Genomic DNA, 26,233 nt, shown 5'->3' on the forward strand with positions numbered 1-26,233 from the left:
TTTCCCTGCCTTATTCCAGAAGTAGCAAGTCTCACAGCCCAGTGGTCAGAATTAGATGTATGGCTCAATATAATCACAAAAATTCCAAGGAGTATTGTCTATAAGTACCCAGGAGAAATGGAAACCAAATATTGGCAGTGACTAATGGGATACAACTTAGACTGCATGCCATGGATCTCAGGGGTCAAAAGACTGTCCGTTCATTCATTCATTTAACATTTAACCAGTAAGACCACAGATGCTTAAAAGTAAGTGATCTACTGTTGCAGTTGCTCCTCACAGTGAAAGACATGTATATCATAAGACTGATGACATAAATGTACTTTTGGGGACAGTTGCTATGTTTTAGAAAAGTTACTTTTTTATGTGCTAGGAAAAAAAGCATTAAAATGGCAATACCTTTAAGATATCTTTCACACTAGAGATACCTGGAGCTAGGTAGTTTAGAGAGGCTATCTTAATTCTAAAGCCATCAAAGGTAAGTATGAAGTCCATCAGGTCAACATTTTAGGTACCAGAAAGAAGGAAACAAAGGGAGGGATATAGAGCTGCAACTTTCAGCTGACGCAGTATTCTGCAGAGAGCCTTCTAGTTTTCCAATAGCACTGCCATTTACGTGACATTAACCAGAACAGAGTCACACAGTCCAAATAAATGCAGTGGAGTTTGGGCGATGTAGTGTTTTGGCTGGGTACTTTGCTTCCCTTAATAAATTAGTGTTTTGTTATTAGGAGAGAAGACAGGGAAAATATCAAGTGAACAATTGGCAAGTTCTGTTGTAGTTAAGGATTTCACACACATACACACTTGAAAATACAATCTCAAGTAAGCAGAGATTCTTTTGAGATTGTTTTCCAGTTGTTTCTATACTAATAAACTTCACTAGGGCAAGAGGGAAACAGTTTCTTTTTTTTTTCTCTCTCTCTCATTACTTTTCTGTTCACAGAGTAAATGATTCAGTAAATATTTCTGTTACTGAGTTTGGCATTAAAGAGAACCTTATTTATTGACTTTAGACACAGTAAAGCAATTGATATTTTGATTTAGTCAAATACAGTAATAAAATATGATCAGAGCTTTAACTTGTCCTTAGCTATCTGTCATGGTCCTATTACCCTTCTCTATACTTTTAATTAATGTTTGCCTCAAAAAGGGAAGGCTTAGAAACAGATGTACCTGTTTTAATGTTGAGACTTCATGCATAACACTTCTTGTTCCTTTAGGTTTGTCAGTATGAGAACAATGAAATAAGGCCTGAGCCATACAAAGCCTGGGAATTGGATTCAACATGTTTGCTACCAATTACAGAGAATTAATTTAACTTATTTTCATTTTCCCCACCTTTGTCTGCCTTCTCCACAGGCTATACATTGATGGTCCATTTGGAAGTCCATTTGAGGAATCATTGAACTACGAGGTTAGCCTCTGTGTGGCTGGAGGCATTGGAGTAACTCCATTTGCATCAATACTCAACACTCTGCTGTATGTTATTTTGGTCGGTTTTATTAGTTCAAATAGAGAACTATCAATATTTCAAACATCTCTCTTTTAGTATGAGGTAATTCCTCATAGAATTTGTCTACAGTAATCCCCCTTTTGTGTACAGGGAGTATGTTCCAAGATTCCCAGTGAATGCCTTAAAGTGCAGATAGTATTGAACCCTACATATGTTATGTTTTTTCCTATACATACATGCCTGTGATAAAATTTAATAAGTTAGGCACAGGAAGAGATTAACAACAATAATTAATATTAAAATAGAACAGTTATAACACTATACTGTGATGAAAGTTATATGAGTGAGGTGTCTCTTTCTCCCCCTGACAATATCTTATTGTACTGGATTCACCATTCTTCTTGGGATGAGATGAGATGGTAAAATGCCTATGTGATGAGATGAAGTGAGGTGAATGTTGTAAGCATTATGCTGCTGTTGACCTTCTGACAATACGTCAGATGGAGAATCATCTGCCTCCCAGCCATGGATTACCGCGGGTAACTAAAACCACAGAAAATGAAACCACTGATTAGTAGGGACTACTGTACTTGTTCATGGAACTCCATTTACTGATTGATGAGATAATAATTCAATGATTCTCAGTATGTGGTCCATGGCTTTCAGCATGCTGCCCTGTAAAGTATCACAGTCAGGCGTTCCTCTGTCCTTTTAAAGCCATTCCACCAGCCTTCATTTCTGTACTTCCTCCTAAATAGTAATTGGCAATCCTCTTCCTTCCTGTCAGCAAATACCGTTGAGCACCTGTGTGCCAATCCATCCTATAGGGACTGGTAAATACAGCAATGAATGAAACAGAGACCCTGCCTTTAAAAAGCTTATATTCAAATGGAGCAGGTAAAAAATAAACCAGTGAGAAATTCATAAATAACATTATTTCAGAAAATATTAGAACTCTGATAAAAAGAAGAGAGATTAATGGGATATGGAAATAAAGGGCTGGGATCATTATAGATGTATGGTTAGGAAAAGCTTTGCTGGGAGATGACAAATGAGCACATGATTCCTTGGTCTGTTACTCAGCAAATTTCTAACAGACTGAAGAATAGAAATTTCAAATGTAAGATTGCTTATGTAGGAAATACTTTTTTAGTTATTTTTGTTCTAGGATGATAAGCAGAAATTAATGGATTAGTATTGTCATGAAAACACTAACAAAATAACAGTAGGAAATTATTCTCAAATCTATTCCATTCACTTTTCAAGTAGACACAATTTGCATTAAGAGCCTTTTTTGGAGTACTAAAGAAGGAAATAATAAAGTTGAAATGATGTGCTTGAATGATATTTTATTTCAGTTTTAAATACTTCTTACAAATTTGGGACTTTTGGGAGGTTCTTAGAAAAATAACCATATTCCAAGCCAGAAATCATTTGTTTCTGAAAACATGCTGCAAGTTATTTGGATACTTAAAGTTAAGAAAAGGAGAAAATATTTTCTTAACCTCAAGCTGACTTCATAATTATAAATAGGAATCCAGACTTGGAATTACGAGGCCCTGGAATGCATTACATAGTAGGTGACTGTTACATCTCTTTCTTTAATGATTTTTAAAAGGGGATAAACAACCAGCTTTCTGGAATGGTTTTGGCTCATCTTGCCTGGAGGCCAGGACACGGCTAATGACCACTGGAGCCCCGTTGAGTGATAGAATTCACTGAAAATAGAGAACTTTTTTCTGAGACACAGGGCTTATATTCTCATCCAGGAGTTTAGTTTATTGACTTCAACTGAAAATGGGCATATTATATTCACAAATATAAACACTTAAACTCATGGAGTATATCATGCCTCTGAGTCTGTATATTACATTTTAAATTCATTTGGGAGTTGTGGTAAGTGCAATGACAAATGATAAAAAAAATGATAAAATGATACATGTAAATGACTGGTTTTGCACTAGTAAATGAAAAGCAAATTTTCAATGATACAGGGATTTTTTTTTTCTTTTGCCCTCCTAATCACTATCATGTTCTTTTAATTTTAAAGGGATGACTGGAAACCATACAAGCTTAGAAGACTGTATTTTATTTGGGTGTGCAGAGACATCCAATCCTTCCGTTGGTTTGCAGACTTACTCTGTGTGTTATATAACAAGGTAAAATTAGGTTTGTTTTTACTTTTGCAATGTTTTTAAATTTCTACTTAGTTTTTTTCAAATTACAAAAGCAATAAATTCTCACTAGAGAATAAACCAGAAATGATGCAGGTAAGTTGAAAGAAGGAAAAAAAAATCTCTTAAACTTCAAAGAAGTAATGTATTAATTTAGTACACATATTTTCAGATATCGATAACTGAGAGTATGTGTTTATATCTATGACATGTTTAAAAATGCTACTATTTGTGTTTTAACATAGGAATCTAGGCATATGGCAGATGATGTATGCATGTGGGGTGGTGAGGAAAGACAGGGCAACATCAGCAGATGGTTGCTACTACACTTTTCATCCTTTGTTCTGTTAGCTCCAATCTCTTATTTCCACCTTTAATATTCCAAATGGACCATCACCAGACTTTTGGCACACTAGGCAGAATTTCAAAAATTCCACATTCTAAGTTTTCATTCTTATAGAGATAAAAAATAGGCCCTCTTCATCTATTCTACACATAAACTTGTATTTATGTATTAGTATACATATCGTTATTTTTTCAAATTATACAAATAATACACATGCATTTTTATGGCAATTTTTTCCTTTTCCTTTTTTTTAAAGATTTTATTTATTTATTCATGAGAGACGGGGGTGGGGCGGAGCAGGGGGCCTGTTGCGGGACTCGATCCCATGACCCTAGGATCCCGACCTGAGCTGAAGGCAGACGCTTAACTGACTGAGCTACCCAGGCGCCCCCTTCTTTCTTTTTATTTGTAGCATAGTTGACATATAGTAGTATGTTAGTTTCAGGTGTACAACATAGTGAACCCACAATTACACATTGCAAACTGCTCACCATGATATATGTAATGATAATCTGTCACCATATAAAGTTATTATAATATTATTGACTATATCCCCTATGCTGTAATTTTCATCCTTGTGACTTATTTATTTTATAACTGGAGGTTTGTACTTCTCAGTCCTTTCACCTATTTGACCCATTCCCCCACCCCCCTTTCCTTTGGCTACCACAGTTTGTTCTCTGTGTTTATGAGCCTGTTTCTGTATGTTTGTTTTGTTTTTTAGACTCCACATATAAGTGAAATCATATGGTATTTGTCTTTCTCTGATTTATTTCACTTAGCATAATACCCTCTAGATCTTGTTGCAAATGACAAGATTTATTCCTTTTACATATATATGTGTGTACACACACACACACACACACACACACACATATATATATTCTTTATCCGTTCATATGTCAGTAAACACTTAGGTTGCTTCCTTATCTTGACTGTTGTAGATGTGCTGCTATAAACGTAGGGGTGCAGATATCTTTTCAAATTAGTGTTTTCATTTTCTTTGAATTACTGGATCATATGGCATTTCCATTTTTAATTTTTTGAGGCATCCCTATACTGTTTTCCCCAGCGCCTGCGTTTCCGCCAACAGTACATGAGGATTCTCTTTTCTCCACACCCACACCAACACTTACAATTTCTTTTTGATACTAGCCATTTTGACAGGTGTGAAGTGATATCTCATTGTGATGTTGATTTGCATTTCCACAATGATTAATGATATTGAGCATTTTTTCATGTGTCTCTTGGCCACCCAAGTTTTCTTTGGAAAACTATCAAATAATCCAGATAAACCAAATCCTCCCTTACTACTTTCCTCACCCAATCTGTGTAACCAGAGGCAACTCATGAGTGTTCTATAATTCTACCATACTATTTGTATTGTTCTATGAATTGTTTATTTTAAACTTATTTCTATGTCTCGAACATTTTTAATAATAGTACATATATAGTTACCTCATTCTTTTTACTGCTATAGAATATTTTGTAGAATGGATGTACTTAATACTTTATTTAACCATCCCTTAATGATGGATATTTATTCTTTTATTACAAAGAACACTGCAATGATGGAGGCCCCTGGGTGGCTCAATTGGTTAAGCATCCAATTCTTGATTTTAGCTCAGGTCATGATCTCAGGGTCCTGGGATCGAACCCCACATCAGGGTCCACGCTGAGCATGGAGTCTTCTGAGATTGTGCTCATGCACTCTCTAAATAAATGAATAGATAAATAAATAAACAAATAAATTAATAAGTCTTTAAAAAAAGAACACTGCAATGAATATCATACATTTTTTTTAAAGATGTTATTTATTTATTTGACAGAGATAGAAACAGCCAGTGAGAGAGGGAACACAAGCAGGGGGAGTGGGAGAGGAAGAAGCAGGCTCATAGCGGAGGAGCCTGATGTGGGGCTTGATCCCATAACGCTGGGATCACGCCCTGAGGCTGAAGGCAGACACTTAACGACTGCACCACCCAGGCACCCCATACATGTTTTTTTATTCAGATATTCATTTATTCAGTTTGTCATTCTGTCACTCATCAAATATTCACTCATTGCCTACTATGAATCACAAACTGTTCTAAGACCTGGAGCTACATTGAAGAACAAAATAAAAAGCAGTTTTTTGATCTCATGTGATTTACATCCTAAGTAGGGAAGACAGGGGTGCCTGAGGGGCTCAGTTGGTTAAGTGTCTGCCTTCCGCTCAGGTTGTGATCACTGGGCCCTGGGATCGAGCCCTATGTGGGCTCCCTGATCAGCGGGAGTCTGCTTCCCCCTCTCTCTCTGCTTGCTGCTCTCCCTGCTTGTGCTGTCTCTCTCTCTCTCTGAAAGAATAAATAAAACCTTTAAAAAATTTTACATTTCCACCAAAGAGTATGAGACAATTATTTTAAAATTTTATATTACCAATCTTTTAAATTTCTTTCAATATCTTAAACAGTGAGATCTCATTCTATTATCTCCTAAATGCTAGTGAGATTGAACCTCTCCTCCTGTGATTATTGACCAGTTGTATTTCTTCTGGGATTTCCTAATTCTACCTTTGTTTTTCTAATTTTTAATCTTTCTTGAACTGATATATTGAAACTATACAGTTTTTTAAATAAAAGGATCCAAGATGTGGACAGGCACATTTGAATAACAGATGCTTCATAAAGCAAGGAGTGGGGAAGTAAAGGAATAAAGGGAACAAAAGAATGTTAAGTGGCTGGACCCTCAAAGGAGTTGAATCTTAAGATTTATGTTTTCTTTCCATTTCAATTTTTTTGGTGGATGTGCTTTACCCTTAGGATTCCATGGAGTAAATAATACAAAAGTTTAAAACTAGTGTAAACAATACGGTGATGATTATCTTCTACACACGCCTCTGCATCTATGTTTTGGTTTTTTGCATCAGCAGGATGAACTGTCCTTCAGTTGTATCTCTGAGGATGATGTGTTTGCACCTGTGTTACCAAGTTCAGTGTGTGTGTGTGTGTGTGTGTTTGTGTGTGTGAAAGAGAGAGAGAGAGAGAGGGAGAAATCAATAGCAATAAAGCATAAGGACTTTACATACAGTCGTGTAAAAGTAGCTGACAGTGTTTTTGAAAACCAGATGAAAATATAGTCTTTCAGTCTTGTTCCAGCTGTGAGTTCTTTCATATCATTCTAGAATGCGTAGGACAAAGCTATCATAGTTGCCCTAGTCACTGCGTCTGGTGTCAGACTATCTGCAGTGATGATAAAAAAGGACCTTAGGTGGATCTTGCTTGGCCAGATTGTCCAACCTGCTGATGGAAGCGTGCAGGGCCGGGAGTCAGCTGATCTGGTATGAGCTCTGCCAATATCTAACGACATGACTTGCTTCAAGTCACCTCACCTCTGTGAGTCATATTGGTAAAATCAAAATGAAGATATCAGGGCTCCATCAGGCATCTGAAGTCTGTCATTTACAATGGAACAGTGATTCTACCTCAAATGAACTGCGAGTTTGATTTACCTTGGGTAAATCACTTAACCTCTATAAACTCGACTTATACTTTCAATTTGTAAAGGAGGCTAATAGCTCTTGAAACCTGACATGAGACTTAGCTTTAACATATCTAAAGTATCTGTCATTTTGAAGGCATTTAATAAATGATTGTTATGATTCCTATTAGTGATCTGTAAAATTCCTTCCAGGACTCACATCCTGTTATTTTTTATTTGTGAGAAAAATAAGGAAGAGTACAGGCAGGAGAAATAGAAGTGAAAAACATAATATTTGTGCCTGATCCTACAATCCTAATCTATTTTTAATATTGTGTTGATCCACAAGTCTATTTTTTCACTGTTCCTTTATTTGGAGAACGTGCCTTTAGTAGATATTATTGTCTTCAGTGACGGGTAAGTTAAAGTGGAGACGTTGAAATCGTTAAAACATTATCCAAATTTGCATAGTTCTTGCTTGGGGCTGTGGGCACCAAACCCAGTTATAGATGCAGAAGTCATAGGACTGATCTCAGAACAATACCCTGGTAGACATTTAAGACAAGAATCAAAACAAGCCATGTGTTTTGTGAGGTGCTATTCTTTGCTGGCATCTGGAAGTTTCTATTTCTTCACAATTAAAATTCATAAACCCTGATTCAATTCAGAAAGGGCCTAAGAGTGTATTTAGCATTTGGATATAACTTCAGGCAGCTATTTGATGATATATAATTAATGATTATATTTTAAGAATATTATGGGAGATGAGAATCATCACATCACTCTTAAAGTAAAATATGTTTTTATTGGAATTTTATATTCAGAGTTTCCACCTGTCAGAAAATGTATCATTTTAGATCTGAAAAGAGACGTGGGGGATGATGACATTCAACCTTATCTATCACTGTCCTGATGAAAAAACGGAGGCCTAGATGAGTCAGTAATTCCTTAGAAGTCTCAGGGCCAGAGAGTGGTGGCGATAGACAAAAGTCAGTTACCTGCCAGGTGTTCCTACCATTCATTGTAAGTATTCCCTAGAGGGCTGATGAAACCCTCCTTAATCACTCCCAGTTCGCAACGTGACTTTATTTGGATTCCTGAAACTTCTACTTTGAGTCCCAATACATCATATCTAAATTTTTATTTTATTTTACTTTTGTTTATTTATTTATTTATTTATTTTTCAGTTTTTATTTAACTTCTAGTTAGTTAACATATGACATAATATTAGTTTCTGGTGTACAGTTTAGTGACTCAACACTTCCATACATCACCCGGTGCTCATCACAAATGCCCTCCTTCATCCCCGACATTTATTTCACCCACCCCCTCACCCACCTCCCCTCTGGTAACCCTCAGCATATTCCCTGTAGCTAAGAGCCTTAGTTGGTCTCTCATTCTCTTTTTTCCCCTTTGCTCATTTGTTTTGTTTCTTAAATTCCATATATGAGTAAAAACATTTGGTATTTGTCTTTCCCTGACTGACTTACTTCACTTAGGATAATACACTCTAGTTCCATCCACATCATTGCAAATGGCAAGATTTCATTCTTTTTGATGGGTGAGTAATATTCTTGTGTGTGTGTGTGTGTGTAATGTATGTATAATGTGTACATATTTATGTATGTGTATATATGTGTGTGTGTATCTTTATTCATTGTGTGTGTATATATATATATATGACATTTTTTCTGTTCATCAGTCAATGGACACTTGGACCATTTCCATAATTTGGCTACTGTAGATAATGCTGCTCTAAACATCATTATACTATATAAAAACAGTACTTTAAATCAGTTGATCCTCTTTCTGCAGTGAAGTCCAGCAAAACCTTACCATCTCAAGCAAACCCACTATGCTGATTTACACTCAAGAAATGGTTTGGGTTTTGAAGACATGATGGTCCTGTCACCTCAGACACTCAGATCCACACCTGTTCTTCAAGGAGCTCACCATGCTCTTGTATTCCTTTCCTTCTCTTCTTCCACTTTTGATGCCTGGTCCTTATCTTTCAGCTTCTCCTTATTTCAGAGTGGTGAAAGGCGGCCCTAAGAAGAATACTTTTAAGAATAAAAAATTATTTAAAAATTATTTTAAAATTTTTAAGTATTTCAAATCATATTTACAAATATTTTTAAGATATTTTTTAAAATCTTAAATGTTTTTTTGTTTGAGTTTTTATTTAAATTCCAGTTAGTTAACATACAGTGTAATGTTAGTTTCAGGTACAAAAATATTTTTAGAAAAATAGATTTCAGGAGTCAGGAGTCAGTCAGAGTCAGGTCAGTTATTATTAGGTTCATTTTTGAATGAAAAGGGAAAAGGAAGCATACAGGGACAACAACAACCTTTTTACCCTCTTTAATTTTCCTTCAGATGATATTTTTCTTGTTTACTTCTCAAGGTTTTGAAATGTTTGAGATTTTTCCAGACTATTTTTCCTTTGGCAGGTATATTTCCTGCCTCATACAGTTTTGTACAAGGAAAACCAGTGCTGAGTAGGCGGAAGGCAGGAACAGGAACAGAGCTTTTTGTTTTTGTCTTGTTTGTTTTGTTTTGTTTGATTCCTAGCATGCATATTATATATCACTATTTGTGTGTTGTTGTTTTTTAAGAAAGTCATGTTCTTTATGAGTGAACTCTTGGCTATGATTTAGGGACTCAGGAATAAAATAAGAGATAATGTGGAAGGATTGAGGGGAATATCAGTGTAGTATTTAGCACGCTTGATTCTGTATCTGTAAAGATAACAGAATGATTAACTTATGCTACCACCATCTACCATTCCCTTATCACTACTATTACTGCTGTTTACACTTATTGTGCCAGGAGGCACAGGTTATTAATGTTAGAATCTGGCATGTGTATTGCTTATAAATGTTGGTTAGACATTAGACAAAATACATCTTAAATTGTGGAATCACATATGGTAGAAGAGGAGAAAGTCTGAGTCTACAGAGAGAATTCTCATGTGTATTTACTTTTATGTCCTCTCAGTTTTGGCAAGAGAACAGACCTGACTATGTCAACATCCAGCTTTACCTCAGTCAAACAGATGGGATACAGGTACGTGGTTGGATGTTTTTATAAATTAAACAAGCCTCTTGATAATAGAAGATTTACTGTGGTAGCTGTGCTGGAAGAAAAATTCTGCAGGTGGTTTGAAGAGAAGTTTCCCAGAGGAAGGCCTCTTTGGAGTGTGTCCAGAAAACCCATGGCTTGTCCTGGAAGCCAACTGTGTTATGCCTTTCATTTGTCCCCCTCACAGGGAGCTGGTACAGACCTTTGAGTTCATCTCTTTCCTTTTCACTGTCGTCTCAAATTCCTTATCTCTAGAGAACAGACCAGAAGTGAACAGTCTCATGATTGTGTTCATCAAGGGGAGTTTTTATGTGGCAAGACAAGATAAGGTCATACATAGTTAAGCTTATTTCTCTTCATGGGAAACTAAAAATGTAGTAATAGCCATCACACATTATTTATTTGCTGTGCTAGACACTGTGCTAAGCATTTCATATTCATTATCTTGTGTAATTCCAGCAGACCCAAGAGGTAGATGATAGTGCTATCCCTATGTTATAGATGGGGAAACTGATGTTTACAGATGACACCAAAGTACTACGTGGATGTGTAAATCTGGGCATGAATGCTTTCACGAGTTCTATTTTAGTATTTTCTATTATACTTTTTCTATGATATTTTGGATACAAAAGAGGAATGCCTGTCAGTTACTTCAAAACTAATCTAACCCTATTTTTTCTAGTCAGATTTCTACCCCACTTGGTATGTAAAAAAAAAAAAATTCATTTTACTATTCTCATGAAGCAAGTCAGTATCATTATTCCTCACGGTATGGCTGTAATGAAGTTATGGAACGAACGTTGCATTGGTTCTCAGTTTGTCTGCCTGCAACTCAGACACTTTCTCCTCTCTTCTCACTTCATTCTGACCCTTCCTTGCCGATCCAGATCTAATCTTCTGTTCATTGCAAACACCAGCCCATTAGAAGTTATTTGTTGATAGACCCAAGATTTAGAGCCCTTCTGTCTTAGGCTGTCTTGTCTAGGATCATTTCCCCAAATTTATGATGACAATTTGTTGTATTTTACTCATATAATGAGCCAAATATGATGACTGTATTCGCAGTGTAAAAACACTTCAATAAAGTTTATGTGCTGCACCCGTTTTGAGAGTAGGCAATTAAAATGCATTCTTTAACATTGTGGTTGTTAAAAACGAAGCAATGAACTGAAGTCTAGGAAAATCATCCATTTATAATTATGGCATTGAAGAAGATAATGGATTTTAAAGGAAAAGAGGAAGGAAATGATGCTTCGAAATGACTGTACTTAATAGCTTGCCATTTGATACTTATATTCTGGATATCACAGCAATTTGGTAGGAAGCCACAGAACCAGTAGAAATGAAGTTAGAGAAATGGGTTACTCATCCAACTCTGTGTCATATAAAATATAGTGCTTTCTTTTTGGCAGAAGATAATTGGAGAAAAATATCAAGCACTGAATTCAAGACTCTTTTTTGGACGTCCTCGGTGGAAACTTCTGTTTGATGAAATAGCAAAATGTAATAGAGGGTAAGTACTATTGCTCAGGAAATTTGCCATGTGGCTAATGATCAAATTAAAATAGTCTCAAGTCATTGCATGTAGTTTTTAAAGATGAATTAAGTAATAGGTTTACAAATTACAAGTTGCTTAAACACTCAGTTATCACTAGCAAAGGAAGAGGCAAGGCAGGGACCATCTCACATATCTGGAACGCCAAATAATTAAAATTTGGCTTAGAAATAGTCTATTAAAAAAAGAAATAGTCTATTAAAGTATTTATGAATGAAACTCTCCTACCTACTTTCAAATTTGCATAGACCCATGTTAAAATGGGTATTCATTCCGATATCATGTATCAGGTGATCATTGGAAAAACTTTTCAAAATCACGTTGGCAAACAAGGGAGTTCTACCAGCAGTTCTAACAATGAATGCACTTTAAAATCAGATTTTTGAACTTTTTTATGAGAATGAATAAATTTTTAAAAACCCTAACTTGTAATATGCAGTCTCTAAAACAGGAGTATTTCCAGACACAATTTTTTTTTTATCTTGGAAGCTATAATTCTCTGAAGAATCTTAGGATTATGAAATATGTGTCTGTGATCTGAAGAGATGACTGTTGAAAGAGAGAATTCACTTTAGGGCACAGACTAGCCAACCCCCTTGTCTTCTATAAACTTGTAGTTCAGGGCAACGGTCTACAAGAATTGTAAAAACATTTTGAAAACCATGTACCCACTCACACATTTTAAATTTGGCATTGAAATAGTTTCATCAAAAGTTTAAATAGTTGCAAAGTTCTAATTTATGACATATTGCATGTGTTGACATTTTAAAATTAGTGTAAATCGTTGAACATGTCTACTGGAATTGAAATATCAGTTTTTGATAACAACCTCATCTATCAGAAAGATATACAAACAAGCTTTCATTAGCAGTTGGAAATTTTACATTATTTTTTCTACTTGAACTTGTATTTCTATCCTTTTTAACCTACAGAATTTATCAAAATTCAATGTGTTTTTACCTTTGAACTAATCATATTTTTGTTGCTTAAGTAAACATACTTCTGAGATAAAATGATAATGTAGATAAATTGAAGACTTAATTTTTAAAAATTTCCTTTGGCTCTATGGCTCTTCTCGGTTGATTTTTCATGACAATTATTAGTATATAGTTGGTCAATTCATAATTTAAAAACTACATTTTTATAAATATAAAAAGGATATTTATAAATGAATGAGGCAGCTTATTGGATCGAAGAGTTTTAAAAAAGCTTCAATTCATGAATTCGTGGATGAGTATGATTTAGTGAAAGAATCAGTGATTCATCATGGAGTCCTTGACTCCATCTTCAGAGATTTTGTTTCAGGAATTATGGTGCGGAGCCCCAGGAGCAAATTTTTTTTATAATAATTTTTTATTATGTTATGTTAGTCACCATACAGTATATCCTTAGTTTTTGATGTATTGTTCCATGATTCATTACTTGTGTATAACACCCAGTGCACCATGCAATGTGTGCCCTCCTTAATATCCATCACAGGCTTATGCCATTCCCACACACCCCTCCCCTTCAAAGCCCTCAGTTTGTTTCCCAGAGTCCATAGTCTCTCGTGGTTCATTCCCCCTTCTGTTTACCCCCACTTCATTCTTCCCTTCCTTCTCCTACTGATCTTCCTGCTATTCCTTATGTCCCAAGAGCAAATTTTTTTTTAAAGATTTTATTATTTATTTGACAGAGATAGACAGCCAGCGAGAGAGGGACCACAAGCAGGGGGAGTGGGAGAGGAAGAAGCAGGCTCCCAGCAGAGGAGCCTGACGTGGGGTTCAATCTCATAATGCCAGGATCACTCCCTGAGCTGAAGGCAGACGCTTAACGACTGAGCCACCCAGGCGCACCACCCCCAAGAGCAAATTTTAAAAAGAAATATAGCTACCTGTGAAAGTCAGGTTGTAGTTCTGTTTGAAACCACTTTTGCATTTCCCTTCTCTTGATGAAGTAGTTTTGGGTTGAAAAGGAAAGCATTATTTCAAAAGCAGAGGTCCTTTGTAATAACGAGGGCCCTAGTTAAAGGTGAACTATAGAATTAAAAAAATGTCACCCCAATTTTCTCCTATCTCTCTCCAGTATCCTCCGCCTTAGACTGATAATCTTGTCACACTCACCTGGGTCTCACAATGTACCACAGACTCCTTCCTCTTTAATGACATTCAGCTGACTTCTGAAAAGCATTCTTTTATTAATTTTTATAGTGTAGTGATAAAAACTTTGGAATTTTGTTGTTGTTGCTGTTGTCTTTGCTCAATTCTGAAACCAAACCTTACAACAGTAGAGGATCACTTATAAGAAATTAGATTGGTATTATTGATTTCTTTGGTTACTTCTTAAGAATTCTCATTTGTTAAACTGTTCACAACTTAGATTTTGTATATTTATTTGGTTGGTTGTTCATTTTCTTCAAACAGCAAAGCTGGTTTAAGAAGAACAAGTGTGCACCATCTACTGTTGATATTTTGTACAACACTTTCACTTTGTGTATTTGCTCTGGGCAGACACCTAAAATGCATTATTTTTAAAGAATTTTTATGTGGCATATTTAGGAAAAGAATGGATCAACATCCTAAGGGTTTACTAACTGGAAAAAAAGGTGTTATTTAAACAGAAGTCCTTACTTAGATGTAAAATTTTGGTTAACCTCGAGTATATAAATTACTGAAAGAATATGTAGAGACACACATACATACTTATAAATGTATATATTCATAAATATGTGTGCATATACATATGCATATATATATTTAAAATCTATACACTGAAATTACGAAACTTAATTTTTTTAAACCCTGTTAGGATTTTAATAAACAAGAAGTGAATATCTGGGAAACAAAAATCATAAAACCCTGATCAGGATATAATAGGTCTTTAATAAATGTTAGTTATATGTTTCTTCCTTTTTTTTATAATTTTTATTTTGTTATATTAGTCACCATACAGTACATCCCCAGTTTTTGATGCAATGTTCCATGATTCATTATTTGCATATAACACCCAGTGCACCATGCAATATGTGCCGAAACTTAACTTTTTAACAAAAGTTGAGTGAATCTATAACATAGAATTCTTCAAAGTAGTCTTTTTCACATACACTCATATATTGTTCATGGATAATTTCCGTGTAATTCGACCTCACAGTATTGTAGAATATGGATAACATGATCATTGATAGCCTACTTATGGATATTTAGGTTACCTCTAGTCCTTTACTGTTACAGACAGTGCTATGATAATTTTCTTTGTACATATTTTCTTATGTTCTTGTGGGAGTATTTCAGTAGGTTAGGATCCTTGACATGGAATTGCTGGCTCAAAGAGTATCAGTATTTAGATACTGTCCTATCAAAACCAAAAGGCAATTTATACTCAATTTACTTTACCCATATGTATGAGGTGGTTTCTTCCTATGTGCCTTTATTAAATTCAGAAAATGAATTATGTAATGGTATGATCAAGGATGGTGAAGGAGCTTTTGAAGTCACCCTGCTTTCATCATTATTTTACAAGTGAAGAAGCTAGGATCTGAAAAGATAATAATTTATCTCAAGCTATGGTTAATGAGTCAGAATTCAGACATGAACCCTCTCTTCTGACTATAAAGTTCAATGTGCTTTATTTACCACGGAGCCTGGTCACAAGTAGAAAGAGTAGCAATTTTATGTTACCATGACCCTCCTCGGTACAGTGAGATGTTGTATATTACAAAATGTATATTACAGCAGAATGTTAACTGTAATATACTAAAAGTGTCAACAACTAATTTTTCAAAAACATATAAGATATTCTAAATATTACTTTATAAGCCATTCAGTATTTAAGAAGACGACAGGAAACGTTTTTTTATTATCTGAACCAAAGTCCATTTTCCTATTATTTGTAATATAAATGTATATCATATCATAAATAAGTCAAATTTATGCATTATTCAAAAGAGACATAAAGGATTAACTTTATGTGGCCTTTGGAGTAGGGATTGGGTGAAATTTCTTGAGACCATATCTACATTCTCCTGCCTCATGGTGTTTAAAAAAAAGTACAGATTAAGAATACCTAGGTTTGCTGTCTAACATTCGATAGGTGTCCCTGGGTCAAGTCACTCAAACCTTCTGGGTCTGTATTAAAAGGAGTAAATAAGCTGTCATTATTATGAGACCCCACACTTACAAATCTACATGGAAAAACAAAGATTGGTATAATAGGAAAATATGCACAAATATATCGAACCTTCATAGAACTAGTTCCCAATATCTGACCCCAAGCAACATTCTCTGCTTAGCATCTATCTCCACCCATATCAGCAAAGTTTTTGTGGATAAATTTCTAGATGATTGTTGGATTGCCCTAACCTAATGCAAATTTAGTGCAAATGGATTGCAGAGATTAAGTATAGATCTTGAAAAAGTTACAGGATCTCATTGTTAGTGAAAGTAACACTGGGGAACTCCTCAAATTACACAGAGACCTACTAGAGTTAAATTAGTTAACAAATGAAACACAAAATGAAAAAAATATATATATGATATATGGGTGCTTTAAAGATGATAATTTTGGTGTGAAATATTTAAGAGAAGCCTTTAGTAAGTCTGTACAAATTGAAAAGCTAACTTTGTAATTGCCCTGTGAAGAAAGTAATGGTATCTTATTGTGATGCAGTGTTGACAGAGAATGTATACAAACAGACAAAATAACTCAGTGCTTTCTCACTTCCATGGAAACCACATTATGTTTTTTGTTTGTCTTTGGCTTTTGGTGGTATAAACTGAATGTTTCAGTTTTATTCAATTTAAGTAACCTAGTGTGTCTTCATCTGGTTTTAATAGTAATCTAAATTTTATTAAGTATAATTTATTTTCACACTTCTTTTTTATTTTCTTCTTACTTTGGGTTAAATTAGGTTTTCTTTTGCTAGTTTCTTAAGGTAGAACCTTATATCATTGATCTCAGATCCTTGTTCTTTTCTAATAAAAGTGTTCAATACTATAAATTCCCCTCTCAACACTTCAGCTACATCATGCAAATGTTGGTATGTTTTTATTTTTATGTACTTCAAAATATTTTTAAATTTTCCATGTGATTTATTCTCTGACCCATTGGTTATTTTTTTTAAATGATTTTTTTATTATATTATGTTAGTCACCATACAGTACATCCCCGGATTCCGATGTAAAGTTCGATGATTCATTTTGCGTATAACACCCAGTGCACCATGCAATACGTGCCCTCCTTACTACCCATCAACAGTCTATCCCATTCCCCCACCCCCATCCCCTCTGAAGTCCTCAGTTTGTTTCTCAGAGTCCATAGTCTCTCATGTTTCTTTCCCCCTTCTGATTACCCCCCCTTTCTTTGACCCATTGGTTATTTTAGAAGTATTTTGTTTAATTTCCAAACATGTGGGGATTTCACATGTATCTTTTTGGTTTTGATTTCTGGTTCACTTGGGTTCTCTTGAGAAAATATACTCTGTGATTTCAATCCTTTAAAATTTATTCAAGATTGTTTTACTGCCCAGAATGTGGTCTGTCTTGATAAGTGTTCCATACGCACTTAAAAAGAATTTGTATTCCATTGTTTGGGGATAGAGCACACTATAAATATCAATTTGTTCCGATTCCTTGATAGTGGTATTCAGGTCTTTAGTACGCTTACTGATTTTCTATTTGTTCTGTCAATTACAGAGAGAAGAGTGTTGAAATCATCAACTGTAATTCTAGATTTATTTATCTTTATAGTCCTATTAGTTTTTGTTTCATGTATGTTGGAGTTTTTTAGTTGGAGGATTTAGTTGTAGTGTTTAAACTATTCCATTACATATTATTATTATTGCATTTTATTATATTTATTTATTACAAAATATATTACATTTTATTATTTCATGGAGTAAAAATATTGTTGGAATTTTTCCAGCTTTATTGAGATATGATTAACACATAATATTGTGTAAATTTAATATGTACAATATAATGATTTGATATATGTATATATAATGCAAAATGACTACCACAAGAAAACCTTCAACACAGCCATACCTCACATAATTACAATTTGTGTGTGTGTGTGAAGAGAACTTTTAAGATCTACTCTCTTTGCACCTTTCAAATATACAACACAGTATTGCTAACTATAGTCACCATGCTGAACATTACATTCCCAGAACTTATTCTTCTTATAACAAGAAATTTATAATTCTTTGTCAACCTTCACCGATTCCCTACCTCTCCCACCTGGCCCTGGTAACCACCAATCTCTCTGAGTTTGGATTTTGGGGGTTTTGGGGTTTTTTTTTTTAGATTCCACGTATAGGCGAGATCATATTTTTCTTGGTCTGATTTGTATCACTTAGCACAGTGCCCTCAAGTTCCAATCATGTTGTTGTAAATGGCAGGATTTCCTTCTTTTTTATGGCTGAATAATATTGCTCTGTGTGTGTGTGTGGTATAAATAATTAACATAAATATATGTGTATGTCACATCATGATTTCTTTATCCATTTATCTATCCATTGATGGACACTGAGGTTGTTTCCATGTCTTGGCTATTGTAAATAAAGTTGCAATTAACATGGAGGTACAGGTATCTTTTTGAGATAATGTTTCATTTCCTTTGGAAATATACCTAGAAGAGGGACTGCCAGATCATATGGAACTTCTGTTTATAATTTTTAGAGAAACCTCCATACTGTTATCCACAGTGGCTGCACCAATTTACATTCCCATGGTAGTGCACAAGGATTCCCCTTTTTCCACATCCTTGCCAACATTTGCCTCTTCATCTTTTTGGTGATAGCCTTTCTAACAGGTGTGAGGTGATATCCCATTGTGGTTTTGGTTTGCATTTCCATGAAGATTAGTGATGCTGAGCACCTTGTCATGTGCCTTTTGGCTATTTTGAAAATAGCCTGAACTTCTATTCAGGGTTTGCCCATTTTTTAATTCAATTATTATTATTTTATTATTTCTTTTCTTTTTTCTTTTTTGTCTTTGTTATTCTGTTGTGTATATTTCTTATGTATTTCGGATATTAGCCCCTGATCAGATATGTAGTTTGCAAATATTTTTTCCCATTCCATAGGCTTTTTCATTTTGTTGATCATTTCTTGTGCTGTACAGAAGCTTTTTAATTTGATATAGTCCCGCATGTTTATTTCTACTGTATTGCTTGTACTTCTGCTGTCTATCCACGAAATTAACACCAAGACTAATGTCAAGGACCTTTTTCCTTGTATTTTCTTCTAGGACTTTGATGGTTTCAGATCTTACATTTAAGTCTTTAATTCTTTCCAAGTTAATTTTTGTGAGTGGTGTAAAATAGGGGTCCAGTTTCATTCTTATGCATGTAAATATCCAGTTTTCCCAGCACCATTTATTGAAGGAATGGTATTTTTCTCATTGAGTGTTCTTGGCTTCCTCTGATAAATCTAGCAGTATACTATTGCTTTCTATTTACTTCATTTGTTCTTTTTCTTTCTTCATCTATCTTCTTTTGGATTGAGCACATTTATGATGCCATTTTTTTTCTCCTATATTGGCATATTAGCCATACCTCTCTGTTTGTCTGTCTGCTTTTAGCTATTTCTTTAAGGCACTGGTTCCCAAACTGCATTCCTTGGACCAGCGTCACCTGGAACTTGTTAGAAAAGCAAATTCTTGAGCCCTATCCAAGATCTCTGGTATCAGAAGCTCTAGGGATGATCTGTGGACCAGCTGGTCTATGGTCTGTGAAGTCCCTCAAGTAATTCTGATGAAGCTAAAATCAGAGGAGCTTATCACAGCATGCTCCACTTTCTGTACTTCTATTCCCCCTGCATCTCTTTAGCTGTTTTTCTTATTCATATTTCTTCTCTATACACTATAAACTCCATCATGCATTGTTACTACACTTCTTTTAGGCATCAGTTATATTTCAAAGAGATTAAAACTTAGACAAAATACACACTATATTTATTCACACATTTACCATTTTTGTGCTCTTCATTCCTCTGGGTAGATTCAGATTTCCATCTGATTTCATCCTCCTTCCTGAAGAATTTCTTTTAATATACTTGATAGTGCTTGTTTGCTGGTGATGAATATCTCCCCTTTTGTTTGAAAAGCTTATATTCCATCCTCAGTTTGGAAAGTTATTTGTGTTTAGTGTAGAATTTAGTTGGTATGGAATAGTTGGATTTTCTCTTGTCTTCCAGCACTTTGAAGATATCACTTCATTGCCTCTTGACATGCACAGTTTTTGACAAGAACTCCATCTTTCGTCTTCTGTTTATTATTTGTAATGTGTCTTTTTGCCCCCTTCAGCTGTTTTTATGTTTTTCTCTTTGTCCCTGGTTTTCAGTTTTATTATAAGTTGACTTACATGGTTTTGTTTGTGTGTATTCTTCTTGGGGTTCATTAGATCCTTGGATCTATGTATTTGTTTTCATCAAATTTGGGGGAAAAATGATAACTATTTCTTACGTGTTTTTCCTCTTTCCCTTTGTCTTCTCTCATGTCAGGACTACAATTACCTCTATGTTATACTAGTTGATATTGTGCCACAGGTCACTGAGCCTCTGTTCATCTTTTTTCCTAATTTTTGTTCTCTGTGTGGTCCATTTAGATAGACTGTAGTGCCAGGTCTTTAATTATATTTTCTTCTGCAGTGCCTATTTTTCTGTTAACCCATCAGTTTATTTATGATTTTAAATATTGCATTAATCTCTAGAATTTCCAGTTAGGCCTTCAAAAAATCTTCCATTTCTCTTCTCATCATGTTGATGCTTACCTTTGAATACAGCATCTTTCTCATCACTGTTTCAATGAAATGTTTGATAAGTCCATCATTTTTGTCATTCTGGGCCCATTTCTGTATTAGTTGGCTAGGACTTGCTTCCATAACAAAATCCCACAGACTGAGTGGATTAAACAACAGAAATTTATTTTCTCAAAGCCCTAGAGGCTGGAAGACTAATATCAAGATGCCAGAAGGGCTGATTTCCCCTGAGACCTCCCTCCTTGCCTTGCCGATGACCACCTTCTTGCTGTCTCTTTATATGGTCTTTTTCTCTGAGCATGTGCATTCTCTCATGTCTCTTCGTGTATCCAATTTTCTCATATAATGACATTAGTCAGATTGAAATAAGGCTCTAAAACCTTATTTTAACTTAATCACATCTTTATAGTTTTTATCGCCAAATACAGCTATATTCTGAAATACTAGGGGTTTGATTTTCAGCATAACGAATTTTGAGCGGACATAATTCAGCCCATGACACTCCTAGTAATGGTTTATAAAATTCTTGGTGATTTCCTATTGAGTACTGTACATTGTGAAGTTTAGATGTTAAATGCCAAATTTTGATCTTCTCCTGTCAATACTTTTGGACTTGTTTCTGGCATGTAGTTTTGTGACTTGGGTTCAGTTTGATCTTTCTGGGTATAGATCCAGAGCACCTTCAGTCTAAGGCTAATTTTACCACCATCCACCCTGCCTCTTGCAAGTAAAATGATAACTTTCTAGAACACTACCCATTGCCCACATATGATATGTAGATCTTTCCGTTCTGGCTTGCGGGAATTGAATTCTTTATAACCTTGTGTCCGCTCGGAATTGTATGCTTTATGGCTCCCTGCTAGTTCTTTATCCAGATTCATGTAGTTTCCTCTCACACATGAGCACATCAGTACTCAGCCAAAGACTTGAGGATAGAGTTTCCTTCTGTAGATCTCTCTTCCCTTCCACAAATTCTAGCTACTTAGTCCTCCACGAATTCCATTCTTTGTCTCTTCAACTCAGTGGGACCCCCCCAATCTTGGCCTGAGTTTCTCTGTGCTGCAGCCTGTAGATTGCCTCCAGGTCATAAGCAGAGACAGTTGCCAGCAACTAGTTTTCTCACCTTGGTTTTTCTCTTTTTCTTAGGAACCACTGTTCTGTTCTACCTACTCTCCAGTATCTGAATATACGTCTTTCATATATTGGTTTTTTCCCCTAGATTTTCAATGCATGAGGGTAAATCTCATCTTAACTACTCCATCATGGCTGCAAGTGAAAGTTCTATTTTTGTAGTTCTTTGTGTTCATTTTTCAAGGTGAAAAATTTAAGTATAAGGATTTATTATAAAATCTTGGTACCCACTTAAATGGATTTACTTGGTTTTTTTTCAGCACCACTTATTCTCGGATAAGATAATGAAGACATACTATATTTATCCAAGATATGATATGAATTGTTAATCATTTCGGTATCCTAGGAAGAATTCAATGCAAATAACAAACTTCGGAGGAAGATTGATGTGAAATACCCGTCATTTCCTGGGATTTATTTAGTCTATTCGTTAGGGATATGTATAATTTATCGACTAAAATTTTATATTAGCAAACAATAAAACCTGCTTGGCATTTGGTGTGGTTATTACAGTGCATAAATAAAAAGGAAAATGTATGCAGATTAATATGCTTTTATTTAAACATGAATATAAATTAGTTACTTAGAATTATCCTTTCAAATTGGTAATAGCTTTTCTTTCTTTTAGTCATCACTGCCCATGACAATTCATGGGATCTTTAGAAAAATGCATATAAAACATCTAGTAAGAGAAGACTGATAAGATCCAGTGTGTATGGACATTTACTGCTCTTGATTTGGTTTCTGCATATAATGGAAAGGCTAAGGGTAGACGGCTCACTTTCTGTCTGATAATAAGCAAATCTGTGCTCATAGTTACATTCTTTGAATTACCCTGAATTCTAGCAGGGAAGGAAGGCACGAAGTACATAAAATATCTTCATGGTGATCACTTACATTTGGAAATAATTGGGAAATTAATTCAGTATGCAAAGCAGCAAGAAATGAACTTTGTTAATACCTTAAACATGATCCCGACACATACTTCTTATTATGTTCTTCCTAATTTTCCACCTGATTTTCCATTTTCTCCCTCTTTCTCACCAGGAAAACTGTTGGTGTTTTCTGCTGCGGACCCAATTCAATTTCTAAAACTCTTCATAAACTGAGTAACCAAAACAACCCATATGGGACAAGATTTGAATACAATAAAGAATCTTTCAGCTGAAAGCCTTTAGGAAGAACCAGGACTCTGAACAAGGAATGAGTGCAATTTCTAAGACTTTGAAGCTCAGCTGAATCAAGTAGCTGGGTCATGCCAAAGAGTAACAAGGTTTTCTTATTTATGATTATTTAAAATGGAAATACGGAGGATGTGGCAAGATGACAGGTCACATTACATGTTTAATCTGGAAACCAAAAAGGCCCTAAAGAATATTTGCTGTGATGATTCACTTCTCAGGGCTCAGATGAAAAGAAAAGCATTAGATGCACACTGTTGATTTTTATGGCAGATTCCAGAACTCCCTAGCGAGGCGCTGCCCTTGCTCATTGTGAGGCTGATAGCCTTGGTCCTCTTTAAATTGTTTTTGGTTGAACAAATGCAAGATTGAATGAAATTAAAAATGCATTGAAATTCAGATTACATTTTCTACGTGAGTATAAACAGAGTAGCTTTGATTTAGGAAAGCTCCAGGCAAATATAGTAGATGTTTGAAAATACAGCACAGGACTCTCTATTAATACGGGTACTTTGTGTCTCCTCTTCCTCACTACTGATGCTAATACCTCTATTTGATGTCTGTGGACTTAATGCTGAATGAACTTTGGTAGATGTTAATAGAGTATCTATTTTTATATTTTTCTTCTTTTTTCCTCTGTGGAAATCTGCCCTCTTTTGCATGCGTTAGATATGATGATTTAATAGGTCCTTTTCATCTGCAATTTACTTAATCTATTACTGTTGCATAGTAATGAGGAAAATACCATTACTGTAAATCATAAAGGAATATATAGACTAATAACTTTTTCCCTTGTTCAGCATTCTGGCCTCTGTTATTTTTATTTACTTTTTCCCCCAGCATAGACTGTCTTATTTTTCGTCTCTGAAGGTACTTTGTTTAATTTGCACAATGAAACTGAAGAGTATTGTGTCTCTTAGTGGTCACTGAGATATAAGATATCTCTCTTTTACCCCACACTGGTTTATACTGGAGACATTGAAAGTGCAGTCACATTCCTGAACAACAACAACAAAAACCCTGTACTTTACTTTCTACACAGGAGGAAATACTTCATTAATTATTTGAATTTAAGCTCAGAATCGGGAATATTATTTGTTACACTCACTATCTGGTATTCTGGGTCTTGCTGGGAAATTATTGAGTTTAAAGTTACTCTTGGGAGGATACTGGATGATCCTATCACTTTATGCTCACTGGCCATTACATTCTTGGCCCAGAGGAAAACTCCACTTCACTACTTAAAGAATTAAGTCATTAAGTCATTTTTTCCCTTTAGTGATTTTGTTTTGTAGACATCTATCAATTGCTATCAAATAGAGCACACTGCTGAAATAAGCAGAATGACTTATCTTGCCTTTGTTAAAATTTTGCGTGGTTTCACAGAACGTGATAGATGCTGCTGTCATTTTTTGCTCTGATTCACCAATAGCAATCAAGTATGGTACACCATCTAGCATTGAATGCCCATGAACATGTTACTTATAGATATTTCTTCCTTCCTTTGGAATTCTTTCTTCTTCCTTCTGTGGAAGGAAGGCGAGTCAGAAAAAGATATGGGAAATGTGCAATGTTACTACAGATTTAGCTCTGAAGGCATATTTGATAACCAGTACATCTTGGCAACACTTTTTAAATTCAAAAGAATTTTCATGAAAACACATAACAGAAAGAATGAATAAAAAGAAATTTGAGTTAGTAGAGGCTTGATGTTCAATACTGACTCTTTGTTGATCATAGTTTATTGATGTGATTATATTAATACCCCTTAATTTCAGTAAAAGAGGTGGAAGATTTTTTCAGAAAAGGAAACATCTTTCCAGGTAGGTCTGCTATTCTAGATGAACAGCCTTGTCTCTTTGAAATTCTAGTCGATGTTCAAACATGAAGTGTTAAATACAGGTCATCTTTGCTTCTGTAGGTAGTGATAAAAGTATGTTTTCATCGTGCATGTAGAAGAGAGTTTTGTTCTGTTTTGAGGGATTTTTTTCCTCTGGGGCTATGTCTTGTCCTACACGTCTTAAAACATTCATGTCAGTGACAATAAATGTTAAACTTGAAATGGTATCATGAGATCTCTATAAGCGCACTTTACCTTTGCAACAAATAAAGCAGGCAGTGTTTTTTCACAAATGATGCAAGTTGAAGAAACGTAATCTCTTTGCATCTACGCTAGCATGAGAGCCTTGGGGCGTTAAGTTCTGCAGCTGTGGATGCCACTGGCCCATGGTGTGACTGTGGCAAGTTGCTCCCACGCTCAGATTAAGATTTCTCGTTTGGACAAGATTAGTAGTTATTAATCTTTTCTGGATGATGTATCTTTTTGAGAACCTGATTAAAAATGAATATAATGACATTAATACAAAATATTACATGCAATTTTGGGGAGCCCACAATCTCCAAAAGCAAGGAACCCAATTTAAGAACCTCTGACCAAAATAATCTGTCACTGTAGGTCTCTCTACTTATAATTTTTTGTGATTTTTTTTTTACAAGAAACTATCCTTTTTTGTAAGATTATAGTATGAAATTAGCTCTGTGGACAAAGGCAAGGAAATTCTTTTTATATATCCTCAAACAGAGAATCCAACAGAACTTTCCCTCAGTTTTTAATTTTAGGTCTCCTTTATGCAAGGGAAGGCTGTGATTTTATATATCCATAATAATAAAAGACTTAGATTCATTAATACATATATACATACCACACATGTATTCACGGCTTACTTTTTTTTCTCTTTTTTTAAATCAGTTTAAAAATGAAATGATAGTTTTTTGTTCTTTGGGTTTTTTTTCATTTAGCAACTTAAAATGCCAGCTGGGTGATTGTGATAATAGAAGCACTTAAAAAAATGAAAGCAATATAGACAAAGCATAGGCTGAATTGATTTACTCTCTATATCCAAGTTACTTACAACTCCCCAAATTACTATTTACTTGGAGCATTCACAGCAGGTAATAGACTGAAATCATAAGGCATTGCTAAAGAGGCTGGTCAGAGGCAAATGGGCCATTGTTACCAACAGATAATGCTAGTGCCTAAGAATGTTTATGATACTAAAGAGAAAAAAGACTTAAGAAAAAAATTTTTTTTTCCTTAAGGTTAACCCAGCTGGA

General features: G+C 35.0%; 1 protein-coding gene across 1 annotated transcript in view; it reads left to right on the forward strand.

Moving 5' to 3' along the window:
• The window catches only part of NOX4 (NADPH oxidase 4), a 175,996-nt gene extending 150,557 nt beyond the window's left edge, over positions 1-25,439 (forward strand). The window contains exons 14-18 of the mRNA XM_002927842.4: positions 1,363-1,482; positions 3,507-3,615; positions 10,433-10,501; positions 11,929-12,029; positions 22,986-25,439. Coding sequence (XP_002927888.2) covers positions 1,363-1,482; positions 3,507-3,615; positions 10,433-10,501; positions 11,929-12,029; positions 22,986-23,106 — 520 coding nt within the window. The 3' untranslated portion in view covers positions 23,107-25,439. The remainder of the gene's footprint in view (positions 1-1,362; positions 1,483-3,506; positions 3,616-10,432; positions 10,502-11,928; positions 12,030-22,985) is intronic.
• Positions 25,440-26,233: the final 794 nt, after the last annotated feature.

This window comes from Ailuropoda melanoleuca, chromosome 8 (genome assembly GCF_002007445.2).
Source record: "Ailuropoda melanoleuca isolate Jingjing chromosome 8, ASM200744v2, whole genome shotgun sequence".
Taxonomy (NCBI): Eukaryota; Metazoa; Chordata; class Mammalia; order Carnivora; family Ursidae; genus Ailuropoda; species Ailuropoda melanoleuca.